We start from the raw sequence: 13,373 nt of genomic DNA on the forward strand, positions 1-13,373 counted from the left end.
GAGGCGGCTGTACCGTGGTTAGCGAAGATTGGTCAACAAGTTCCTTGTTCGGCTAATATGCGCAACTTCAAGCTGGTGATCAACCCAGTCAGACTGATTGATTCCTACTCTTTGCCTATGTCGGTACTACCGGTGACACCGGAACTGACGGCTCTGAGGGAAGATGGCTATTCGAAGGAAAGGCCTGTCCCTTGTACGGAGGCATCTTTGATGTCTTTAGAGGAGACAGGACGCTCTCTGATGGAGTTGGCCTCTGTGTCAGAGTCACTCCAGAGATCGTTGTCGAGGTCGATTGCTACGTCGCTCGATCCCTTTGAGTTCCGGTTTGACGCTTCCTCGGAAGATGTGATGACTTTGCTGGCTACTTTGGCCAGGGTGTCACAGGAACAAATGGCGTTGTCGGCTAGATTGTACACTTTTGCCGTGTATTCTCGCAGGTCGGCTTTTTTGACGGGGTCAAGAATTAGGGACAAGGTGACGATCGATGCTCTGAAGGTGTCTCCCGTCATGGATGGTTCCCTTCTGGGTCGCGCATCTTTGGATGCTTTGCAAAAGGAAACGCACGAAGCAAGAGATCTGGCTATAGCCAAGGTTGTTCGTCAAGGTTTTCAGAAGCCTCAAGGCAAACCTCAGGGTCAAGGCAAGACTCAGTCTTCGTCCGCGCCGGCGGGCAAGACTCAGGGTCAGAACTCTTCTTTTCGGGGTAGGGGGCGTGGTTCCTCTTCTCAGAGGGGGGGTTCTTTCGGCGGGTCTAGGGGGTCGGGGCGCAAGCCCCACCCCCAATGATGCCCTCCCGAACTTTCGGTCCCGCTAGCCCCCACCGTCGTGGTGGCGGGCGGCCCCTCCAGGGCCCTCACTACCTGGTCGCGCTTGGTGGCCAGCCAGTGGGTTTTAGGGGTGGTCAGTTCGGGGTTCCGGCTACTCTGGGCAGAGAAGAAGGCACCTCTGTCCAGGATACCTCCGCCTTTCAGATTTCCAAACGATCCCGAGGCCAAGTTGGCTGTGCAGGGGGAGGTAGTTGCTCTCCTGCAAAAAGAGGCGATCGAAGAGGTTCGCGATCACGGATCGTTGGGATTTTACGGCAGGCTCTTTGTGGTGCCCAAAGCATCGGGTGCGTGGAGGCCAGTTCTAGACCTTTCATGTCTGAACAGGTTCCTGAGAGTGGTAAAATTCACGATGGAAACGCCGGCGTCGGTGAGAGAGGCTCTCCGTCCGGGGGATTGGGCCACGTCCATCGATCTCACGGACGCTTACTTTCACGTGCTGATGCACACAGCGGACAGAAAGTGGCTGCGGTTTCGGTGGGGGGAAAGGATTTTCCAGTTTCGGGCTCTCCCGTTCGGTCTGTCCCTCTCTCCTTGGATCTTCACGATGGTCGTTCGTCAGCTCTGTGCCCTAGTGAGGCAGGAGGGGGTGCGCCTCAGGGCGTACCTCGACGACTGGCTGATTTTGCACCAGAATCAGGCCTTATGCAGCACACACACGCACAGGGTTCTCAGCCTAGCGGGTCAACTCGGGTTCTCAATCAATGTGGGGAAGTCCGAGTTGGAGCCTTCACAGGGGTTCACTTATCTGGGCATAGAGTTCAACACAGTGGAGTGGTCAGTTCGTCCTGCTCAAAAGCGGGTGGACAAACTTCAGTCGCTGATCCGGGAGTTGCTCGGAAAGAATGTGGCCTCGGCTCGGGAGTTGTATTCTATCCTGGGTCAGATGGAATCTATGGCCTTGCTGGTTCCGTTGGGAAGAGTGCACAAGAGACCATTTCAGGCGGCGGTGCAGGCTCGGTGGGATCAGGCAACTCAAGCTTGGAGTTGTCAGGTCGAGTTGGGAGATTGGTTCAGGAGCACCACAGGTGTCTGGCTTCTTCCTTGGGTGTCCCAGGGTGTCCCCATCACTCCCCCGGCTCCGGAGAACGATCTGTTCACGGATGCGTCTCAGACAGGGTGGGGAGCTCATTTGGCGGATCAGACGGCTGCGGGTGTGTGGGACGTCAGTCAAGGGTCCTTGCACATAAACGTCTTGGAGCTGGAGGCTGTGGCCTTGGGCCTGAGGGCGTTTCTTCCTTCTCTGGCGAGCAGTCATGTCAGAGTACATACAGACAATACGACTGTTGCGGCTTATATAAATCGCCAGGGGGGGACGCGCTCGCAGGTTCTGTCAGACAGAGCATGTCGCTTGCTGATGTGGTGCAGTACGCATCACATTCGGTTGTCAGCAACTTAACTGAGGGGCAAGCTCAATGTGTTGGCGGATGCCCTGAGCAGGGGGGACAAGATACTCCATTCGGAGTGGACCCTCTCGCATCAGGCCTTGGAGCGCCTTTGGGTTCAGGTGGACAAGCCGTGCATCGACTTGTTTGCGACAAGGTTCTCGGCAAGGCTCCCGCTTTTTGTGTCTCCGTTCCCGGACCCCCAAGCCTGGGCGGTGGACGCACTCGAGATGGACTGGACGAATCTGGTGGCTTACGCGTTTCCTCCTTTCTGCATTCTGGGCAGGGTAATAAGGAAAGCAGACCTCGAAAGGCCAGCGCTAGTGCTGGTTGCGCCTCTCTGGCCCAGCCAGCACTGGTATCCGGATCTGGTACGTCTGGCCGTTCGTCCTCCCATCCCGCTCGCTCTAAGGAAGGGCGAACTTCTGCAGCCTCGGTCAGGCATTCATCACGTAACCCCGCAAATGCTGCAACTTCACGGGTGGGTGTTATCAGAGACTCTCTGCTTAGGGCAGGGGCCTCTGTGTCTACTCTGAAGCTGGTTCAAAACGCTCACAGAGAGTCGACCAACTCTGTTTACGCTTCGCATTGGTCTTCGTGGTCGAAGTGGTGTCTTGAGAATAATGTGAATCCTCTGGCGCCTAGGTCTATGCAGTTAGCGAATCACTTGGCGTGGCTAGCTGATCAAGGGGGTTCTCCCTCTTCGTTGAAGGTTAGAAGGTCGGCAATTGCCTCTACTCTCAGGCAACTTGGTCACAAAGTTAACTTGTCGGGGGTTATCTCCGGCGTTATTAAGGGCGCTTCCCTTAAGTTGGCTCGTGACAAAACAAAGCTCCCGGCGTGGGATGTTTTTTTGGTGTTACGTTTTCTTGCGTCAGAGGACTTTGAGCCTATCCATTTAGCCAGTCTGGCAAATGTAACTCATAAAACTCTTTTCTTGGTCTTACTCGCTACGGCTAGACGTGGTAGCGAGGTGCACGCGTTGTCGGGAATGGCAAATGATATCTCCCGGGAGAAAGACGGTTCTTTTTCTCTTAGGTTCAGGCCTAATTTCTTGGCTAAGAACCAAAAACCAGGTCAACCATCCCCTCTTATCCGTATTCCCCCTTTGAGCACAATCCTGGCCCCGGGAGATGAGGATGTTTTTAACTGCCCTGTACGAGCACTCAGCAGCTACCTGTCCCGGACTCAGCCTATTCGCTCTATGTCTCAGAAACTGCTCTTTATATCACTCAATACGGCTCGGGGGAAGGACATTTCGAAAGTTACGCTAACCAAATGGGTTTCGTCTACCATTCGGAACGCTTATATCTGGTGGCAAAGACAATTAGGGGATACCAGAATGGTGTTGCCCCTTACGGCTGCCAGGACTCACGAGGCCAGGGCGTGGGCTTCGTCGTTGGCAGTGCTGAGATCAGGTCGTCTTTCAGAAGTTCTGGAGTCGGCATACTGGAGATCGGAAGACGTTTTTATAAACTTCTATCTCCGGGAGGTGGCTGGCATACGTCAAGATGGCAGCTCTGCTTTGCCCTCTTTGGTGGCTGCAGGGCAGGTTCTTGTGGATTGATATGGTGAGTACCCTCCTCCTATGATAGCAATCTGCTATATGTGAGTTGGGTAAGATATGTAATTTAATTAAAAATTTTAGTAATAAATTTTCATTTGATTAATATACTTACCCAACTCACATCGTTTATTCCCTCCCGCCTCCCCGCTGTGGGATTTATGGGGGTCTAAAAAAGGAGTGAGTTGGGCTTCGTATAGGAATGATAAGATGGCGGTGTATGCGCGCGCATACGGAAGTCAGGCTAGTAGTTAGTCTGGCATTATGGGATAGAGCACTCTCTTTTTTAGAGTGGTCTCCCTTGGTTACCAAGGGGACGCGTACAGCGTATCCAGCACTGAACTAGGGTTAATTGCTATATGTGAGTTGGGTAAGTATATTAATCAAATGAAAATTTATTACTAAAATTTTTAATTCTCCCAGTAAGGTAATATATTGTACTACGTTGCAAGCCCCTGGAGCAAATTTTTGATTAGTGCTTTTGTGAACAAGAAACAATTGGCAAGTGGCTCGATCTATCCCATCTCCCCCCTTTCCCCGTCGCGATATAACCTTCGTGGTTGAAAACGACGTTAAACACCAAATAAAGAAAGAAAGAACAATATACCTGGCTGAATAAGTTGATATCAAACTGCTCATGATTCTTTGTTATTCACAGCAGTGGATGTAAAACAACCACAAAATAAGGTGCTGTATGCATTATAATTTATACTTGTAGCACTTGATTTTGTATTGTGGTCGGTGATCTGAAATCAAAATGTATGCCTACATCTCTGCATGATTACTCTCTTCTGACTATTGGCTGTCTTATAATTGTACTACCCCCCGCGGGTTAGGGGGAAGAATTTACCCGATGCTCCCCAGCATGTCGTAAGAGGCGACCAACGGATTCTGTTTCTCCTTTTACCCTTGTTACACCCCCGGTATAGGGGTGTGTATAGGTTTCACTCATTGTGTTTGTGTGTTTGTGGCGGTATTTGTGTGTTTGTGTTCGCAAGTAGATCTCAAGAATGAACGGACCGATCGTCACCAAACTTGGTGAACAGGTTCTATACATTCCTGAGACGGTCCTTACAAAAATTGGGACCAGTCAAACACACGGTCAGGGAGTTATTGGTGGATTAAAATTATACAACGACTTATAGACGGACACCCCCGTTGGTCAAAGGGAAATAACCTTCTCAGTTGGTGGCAGTGAGAATGGTTATTTCCCTTTGACCAACGGGGGTGTTTTTCCTATCAGAGGAATTTCTTGTTAAGTGTTTCTTGTATAGAATATAGTCAATTTTTGTAAAGATTTTAGTCAAGCAGTATGTAAGAAATGTTAAGTCCTTTGTACTGGAAACTTGCAATCTCCCAGTAAGGTAATATATTGTACTACGTTGCAAGCCCCTGGAGCAAATTTTTGATTAGTGCTTTTGTGAACAAGAAACAATTGACAAGTGGCTCTATCCCATCTCCCCCCTTTCCCCGTCGCGATATAACCTTCGTGGTTGAAAACGACGTTAAACACCAAATAAAGAAAAGAAAGATAATTGTACTATGTAGGGAATGAAGAAAAAAATCCAACCTAAATCAGTTAAATATACATTTTTTTGCATGCCATCTTGTATATGAACAGATTGAATTCTCAGTTTCAATTCACGTTTTCTGCAAGTTTAAAATTGCTTAAAAACTGAACGCTGTGCAGGGAAACTCCATATGACGAGAGGATAATTCAGCGCTACCGCAAGGCCTTAGACAGCGCAGTGAAGATTGCCACAGTGCATAATGTCCAGCCAATCAGAGGGCGCACGATCATTCTGTGCAGTCTGAGTGACAGGATGAAAGTGCCGTGCCAGGCGGCCAAGAAGGGACTGGGCAAACCACGCACAGTAAGTACTGTGAAAAGATTGATGGAGGAATGACACTGAGATTTTTAGGGTTACGAAGCTCACAAATATAAAGATAAAGTAGCCAGCATGCATACTTTTTCTACCCCACACCACCCACCCCCCTCTCAACCCACCCTCAGTTCTTCCCCATCTCCCTTCGTCTCCATCTCTGTCTCTTTCATCTGCTTTCTCTTACTCGCTGCCCCTTCCCTCTGCATGTGTGTCCCACTTGCTGTCTGTCTTTCTGTTTGTCTCTCTATCTCTCTCTGTATACTTGTGCTTCTGCGAATCAGCTACTTAAAGAGCTTTCATCTCTGTAAGCAATTGCATTACATATTGCACATTTGTTATATTTTCTTTACTCCTTTACTTCTTTTTTGTTTTGTTTTTGGTGTGGTTAGATATACATGTAGTCACTTTTTTTCGAAACGCATTATGTCTGTCTGTCCGTCTGTGTGTGTGTGTTCTGTGTTTCTTTGTTTGTTTGTTTGACCGTGTGTGACTTTTTTCTCCAAACAGGTGGCAGAAGTGTCACTGCTCCTGGCGCTGATGTGCAAGTACTCGTGCGAGGAGAGCGAGCTGGTTGTGTACAACGGGACCTCGTACTGTACGGTGGAGGTGGAGAAGGGGACCATCCTCGACAACATGGAGAGAGTTCTTAACACCGAATTTGATGCAGCCAATACTAAGCAGCCTGGCAACACCTGGGATGAGCAAGAGGTACAGTAAACACCACACACACTGCGTCTGTCTGTGTGTGTGTGTGTGTGTGTACTAAATACCCTTTTTATCTTTCTTTTTCCTTTTCTTTTGTTTTGTTTTGTTTGCTTTGTTTTTCCTTCTTTTTCCATTTTTACATTTAGTCAAGTTTTGACTAAATGTTTTAACATAGAGGGGGAATCGAGACGAGGGTCGTGGTGTATGTGTGTGTGTGTCTGTCTGTCTGTCTGTGCGTAGTGTGTGTGTGTGTAGAGCGATTCAGACCAAACTACTGAACCGATCTTTATGAAATTTGACATGAGAGTTCCTGGGAATGATATCTCCGGACGTTTTTTTCTTTTTTTCGATAAATACTTTTGATGACGTCATATCCGGCTTTTTGTAAAAGTTGAGGCGGCACTGTCACACCCTCATTTTTCAATCGTTGATGACACAACCATTTGATTGAAATTTTGGCCAAGCAATCTTCGACGAAGGCCGGACTTCGGTATTGCATTTCAGCTTGGTGGCTTAAAAATTAATTAATGACTTTGGTCATTAAAAATCTGAAAATTGTAATAATTTTTTTTTTTATATAAAACGATCCAAATTTATGTTCATCTTATTCTACATCATTTCCTGATTCCAAAAACATATAAATATGTTATATTTGGATTAAAAACAAGCTCTGAAAATTAAAAATATAAAAATTATGATCAAAATCAAATTTTCTAAATCGATTTAAAAACAATTTCATTGTATTCCTTGTCGGTTCCTGATTCCAAAAACATATAGATATGATATGTTTGGATTAAAAACACGCTCAGAAAGTTAAAACGAAGAGAGGTACAGAAAAGGGTGCTATGCAGCACAGCGAAACCACTACCGCGCTGAACAGGCTCGTCAGTTTCACTCCGTTATGCACAAGCGGCGGACTACGGTCATTGTGAAAAAATGCAGTGCGTTCACTTTCATTCTGTGAGTTCCACAGCTTGACTAAATGTAGTAATTTCGCCTTACGCGACTTGTTTTTTATTTTCTCAACTTTTTGTCCATGTGTTTCAGAGAAAGAAAATGGTCTGTGATTTTCCGTACTGGATTCTTGGAGAGAAGCTGCGAGACAGAGTACAGGTAAGTTATGTGACGGCTTAATCTTTTCTTTACCCTACGGTCACAAAATAAACATTATTTTCGCACATGTGTTTTTACATTTAGTCAAGTTTTGACTAAATGTTTTAACATAGAGGGGGGAATCGAGACGAGGGTCGTGGTGTATGTGTGTCTGTGTGTACGTGTGTGTGTGTAGAGTGATTCAGAGTAAACTACTGGACCGATCTTTATGAAATTTTACATGAGAGTTCCTGGGTATGATATCCCTGGACGTTTTTTTCTTTTTTTCGATAAAATTTCTTTGATGACGTCATATCCGGCTTTTTGTAAAAGTTGAGGCGGCACTGTCACACCCTCATTTTTCAATCAAATTGATTGAAATTTTGGCCAAGCAATCTTCGACGAAGGCCGGACTTCGGTAGTGCATTTCAGCTTGGTGGCTTAAAAATTAATTAATGACTTTGGTCATTAAAAATCAGAAAATTGTAATTAACATTTTTGTTTTATAAAACTATCCACATTTACGTTTATCTTATTCTTCATCATTTTCTGATTCCAAAAACATATAAATATGTTATATTTGGATTAAGGGGATGTGCGGGGGTGATTTTTGAGCTTTTGGGCAGATTTGGGCATTTAGACATTTTGACTGTTTGGAAAACTGTGGTCATTTTTCTTTCAATTTCTGCCGTTGATGTTGCATATACATGTTTTTTTTGTGCAATAAAAATAAATTCAATACACCAACCCTCGCCTGATTGCGTTCATTTGTCTTGAACTTGCCTTATTATTGCCGATTTTCAACACCTTGATCAGCAAATTTGAGCAGACGACAGGGCGAACACTGCATGACGTTGCTTGCTACATAGCCTCCCCTGTTTGCATGTGACCGTTGTTTCGTTATTTTCCGGACTACTTCGGCTCTAACGGAACATTTTCAATGTAGGTCAATCTACGCCAACTTCCTTATACGGAGAGTATGACGTATGATGTGATCTTGATTCGTTCAACCGGGGTCACGTGGTACAACAATGGCGCTTGTTTACAAGCAGTGAAAGCACACGCTCCTGTGCAAAAATGGTTCGCACCAAGCCATCAACAACCAGAGGAGCCCCAAAATCTACGAAAAAGAGGACAGATCAAGTGAAGAATCAATGGAAGGCGAAGAAATCAGCGCAATCAGCTTCTGTGCTGGCTGACGTGGCAGAATTAGTGCCGGTTTTGGGGTCGTCTGCTAGTGCTCGCGTCGATTCCTTCGACTGAAAACATTCTCGGCACGAAGACAAGAAGTGAGTTCAAAAAAGAATCGTATGAGAGGTTTGTGTCCGGTGGAGTTGACACTAAGTCATCTGCTGCTACTGAAACCCTGGTAAAAACCCAGAGGGGTGTTGTAGACTTTGCCGAAGTAGACAGTATGGTTGCAAGTCTGTGCTGTCCACAGTGTAAAAACAAGTGCTTGTCTCTTTGCACAGACTCCAGACCAACAAGTGGCTTGGCAGTATTTGCCCAGGTGAACTGTTCTTCGTGCGAAGAGCCTGTGTATGAACAGTATCTTGCGACAAAATTTAAGGCCAAGACAAAAGTGTTCGACATGAACAGACAGGCAGTGTATTCCTCACTTGCTTGTGGACTGGGAGCCACCACATTCAGAAATTTCTGTGAAAACATGGATTTAGCTGGACTTCACCACAAGACCTTTCATAGTCATACTCATGCCAGCCAACTATTCACACAACTGGAGAAATTCCGGAAGCATGTGTTCAGTGACACTGTTGCATATGTTCGAGAAGTTCATGCAAGATACTGTGGCACTACTCTTGGTGTCGACGACACCCTGAACATTATTGTGAGCTATGATGGCACCTGGCTTACTGGTGGACACTCTTCGCACATTGGAGTTGGGTGTGTTGTGGACTTACTTACTGGACTCTGTGTTGATGCCCATGTCATGTGTACCTACTGCCAGGTGTGGAGTCTACGGGGCAGAAGCTGTTTCAGGAAAAGCCAGAGGAGTATGCGGCCTGGCTCGTGGACCACTTGGACAAGTGTGAGGTGAACTATAAAGGTAAATTATATCTGTTTGCACAGACATATTTGAATAGAGTTTATTTCAAATTTAAGCAACTTACTCAAATAATATATAGCAAATTACAAGTAAATGTAATAGTGATGAGTGGATATTATTTTCCATGCATTCCAGTGAAACTGAAAACCAAAACCAAAGGCATGGATGATGGATTAAAAAAAAAAGCGTCATAAAGACAGATCATCAATTTATGATAATAATAATGAAAGTTGTAACACATGCGTAAAAATCCAATTTGTATCTTGAATAGTTCAGGGCATGGGGGAGTGCATGTGTGTGATGAAAATAATAAGAAAACACACACAGATAGATAGACAGACAGAGAGAGAGAGAGAGAGAGAGAGAGAGAGAGAGAGAGAGAGAGAGAGAGAGAGAGAGAGAGAGCTGTATCTACAGCATCAAGAGAGATTCACAAGTCTTCAGAATCAACGGGCTTCCCAGAACTGAGGGAGCTAGAATAGTGGTCAGGGGATGGCAAATAGTACATGTATGTGTGGCACAATACAAGTGTATTTAAAAACGTTCAAATGGTATAAATTAATGCATTATGCTTAACGTTTACAATCTAACAATGTTCAGTGCACCTATACCTGCTGCTAGAAATTTAATATTCAGTAATTTGGTAATTCCATGTTTATTTCATTTTTTTTCCGCATTAATTATAATTGAAGTATTAGCTGGACAATGACTGTGAATAACACATGCGCGCACACACACACACACACTTAAAAAATACTCTGTTTGCAAATTACATTTCTTATTTTGTTCTTGTTTGCAGGCTCATCAGGGATGATGGAGGTGGAAGCAGCCCGTGTCATATGGCGTCGATCGGTGAACACCAACAAGCTTCGCTACACAACACTACTGTCGGACGGTGACTCCAAGACTTTTACATAGCTCAACGACATCAAGCCCTATGGTGAGGATATTCACATTGACAAGGAAGAGTGTGCGAACCATGTGAGTAAACGACTTGGTACAGCTCTTAGAGAGTTCAACTTTGGACCTGCTGCTGCTGCCGACTCTGCCCAGTTCTTCGGATTCTAGACTGGACATCACATGAAGAGGCTTGGAGCAGCCAGGATGCACAAGAGGGTGCGGAACAGTCTGAAGGTTGTGAGAGACAAGCAAAGTAAAAGGAGAGACAAAGTGTGGGCAGCCAAGTCAGAGAGACTGGAAGAACTTGTTCAGCTGGAAGGTGGCCCTGCATATGCTGCAGGCATGTTCTAAGTTTTGACTAAATGTTTTAACTTAGACGGGGAATCGAGATGAGGGTCATGGTGTATGTGTGTGTGTATAAAGTGATTCCGAGGAAACTACTGGACCAATCTTGACAAAACTTAACATGAGAGTTCCTGAGTGTGATATCCCCAGATGTTTTTTTCCATTTTTTGGAAAGATGTCTTTGATGACGTCATATCCGGATTTTTTTAGGCAGTTGAGGCAGCGCTGTATCACCCTAATTTTTCAACCAAATTGATTGCAATTTTGGTAAAGCAATCTTCGACGAAGTCCGGACTATGGTATTGCATTTCAGCTCAAAATCTTAAAAATAAATTAATGAGTTTGCTTGTTAAAGTTGTCATTAAAATCTAATTTTTAGTAACAAATTAAACCTTGACTGCATTGCATTCCTCATTTTTTCCTGAATTCAAAAATATATAGAAATGTCATGTTCACTCTAACAATGTGCTCATAATTACAGAAAATAGGTTTAGTAAGTACTACATATATATGGTCTCATGCTTTGCGGAGACGAGCGTGATCCGTCTCGGTATTGTTAGCCGAGACTATCTAAATGTATCTCGTAGTCTTGGTGATGACTGGTTTGTGGTGTTGATATTTAAGTTTCATACCGATTGACTAAATGTTTTTATATCGCTTTAGGCGACTTGTCATTGTTATTGTGGTTAACATTATTCTCAATCTCATATATATTGTGGTTATTGTACGCGTGCAATTGATGACTTGGGTACGTTTCGTAATTTGGAGCTAGCTTGTGTGTGTGTGTGTGTGTGTGAATGTGAGCGAGTGAGCGAGCTTTTTTTGGTGTGCATGCGTGATTGGGAGTACGAGTGTGTGTATGCATTGTTTGTAACTCGGAACAAACAATTTTCCAGGTGTACTGCACATGTTTGAAATAACTTATGTTTTATGTCTTCCCTAACTTTTAAACGGTGTCTCTAAGGTGTGAAAAACATTCCTCAGTGTGGAATTTGGTGATACATGTATGTATTTTGGGTTTAATTACAACTATCAATGGTTTCAAAACAAATTGTGTGCGTTTTTGCCTTTTCCTCAGTTTGCATGTTTTGACATTTGGGAACAACATGATTTCAAATCTACTGGTTAGATTTCTGTGAAATTCTGCATACTTGTACTTTCACATACTATCTACAGAGTTACCATTTGAATAATGAATCGGAAAAGAAATGTTGGCTTTACGATTTTTTTAATATTAAATTTTACGCAAAATTTCAACATTATGATAAAAAAAAATTTTTTTAAATAACTGTAATACTCACAGAAAAAATAAATGGTAAATCTGTAGATATGATCTAAATCTATATTTATGCAAAATATTGGACAGAAATCGAGCATTTGGATATGGAAAAAACGGTTCCTAAAATCCAATATGGCTGCTGTTTACTTTCCTGTTTCTATAGCAACGACATACACAATAAACAAACACATTAACGTTTTTTAATTCAGAGACCATCAGTATTATAACAAAAGCGACACAAACAGTGCTGATCATCATATATGGAAAATAGCGATTTGGCCCTCACATGGCCTTAAAAACAAGCTCTTAAAATTAAAAATATAAAAATTATATCAAAATCAAATTTCCGAAATCGATTTAAAAACAATTTCATCTTATTCCTTGTCGGTTCCTGATTCCAAAAACATATAGATATGATATGTTTGGATTAAAAACACGCTCAGAAAGTTAAAACGAAGAGAGGTACAAAAAAGCATGCTATGCAGCACAGCGAAACAACTACCGCGTCAGTTTTACTAAGTTTTGCACGAGCGGCGGACTACGGTCATTGTGAAAAAATGCACTGCGTTCACTTTCATTCTGTGAGTTCCACAGCTTGACTAAATGTAGTAATTTCGCCTTACGCGACTTGTTTCTATTTGTCAAGGCTTTCAATTTGCCTGGAGCCACACACAAAAAAAAAAACAAAAACAAAAAACCATAAAAGAACCACAGATAAACAAACAACAAAAGAACAAAATGTTTTATTTCTCCATCAACAGAATAAAGGAGTAAGATGCAGCACCCACAGTTTCAGAAAAGCTTTTAACAGGATTTCATTCAAACAATGTGAAGCCCATTTGGAGAAATGAAAGCAAACCAACACTCACTGAGTCAGCATAATTGCATTGACCTCAGAACACCTTCAAGACAAACTAAAATGAAGATAAGAGATATTGTTGACTGCGACTTTTATTCAAGTTTATTATTTTTTTTCCAACAGATTGACAATCTTGTCATCCTGGACTATGAACTGGCACCCACAGACAGTCTTGGCGCCGTGATCGGTCACTTCTTGCGTCCGTACCGCCGCCTGGTGAACCCCAATCTTCTCTACATCAGCATCTGTGCTGCTGCAGCTGGGTGCAAGTAAGTTTGCTACAGTGTGGGTTAAGTGTGAACTTTATCAGTAGAGTTGTGAATTTAAACTAGAAGGCCATAGCCATTTCATTGGTATTTGCAATTATGAAACTGCAAGATTTAGTTGTATCACTGGTCAAGTGGTAACACTTTCAACTCAGCCATTTCGTTTGTGAAGTTGTGAAACCAGGATTTTAGTAGTCTTTGTT

At 43.8% G+C, this 13,373-nt stretch overlaps 1 protein-coding gene and 1 long non-coding RNA gene across 2 annotated transcripts in view; both read left to right on the forward strand.

The window, feature by feature from the left end:
* The window catches only part of LOC138982075 (telomerase protein component 1-like), an 87,781-nt gene that overhangs the window by 17,071 nt on the left and 57,337 nt on the right, over window positions 1-13,373 (forward strand). The window contains exons 13-16 of the mRNA XM_070355295.1: window positions 5,464-5,647; window positions 6,167-6,367; window positions 7,412-7,477; window positions 13,028-13,173. Coding sequence (XP_070211396.1) covers window positions 5,464-5,647; window positions 6,167-6,367; window positions 7,412-7,477; window positions 13,028-13,173 — 597 coding nt within the window. The remainder of the gene's footprint in view (window positions 1-5,463; window positions 5,648-6,166; window positions 6,368-7,411; window positions 7,478-13,027; window positions 13,174-13,373) is intronic.
* Window positions 8,039-11,817, forward strand: LOC138982074 (uncharacterized). Its single transcript, XR_011460775.1, has 2 exons — window positions 8,039-9,521; window positions 10,321-11,817. It is a non-coding gene; the product is annotated as an uncharacterized lncRNA (long non-coding RNA).

This window comes from Littorina saxatilis, linkage group LG12 (assembly GCF_037325665.1).
Source record: "Littorina saxatilis isolate snail1 linkage group LG12, US_GU_Lsax_2.0, whole genome shotgun sequence".
NCBI lineage: Eukaryota > Metazoa > Mollusca > Gastropoda > Littorinimorpha > Littorinidae > Littorina > Littorina saxatilis.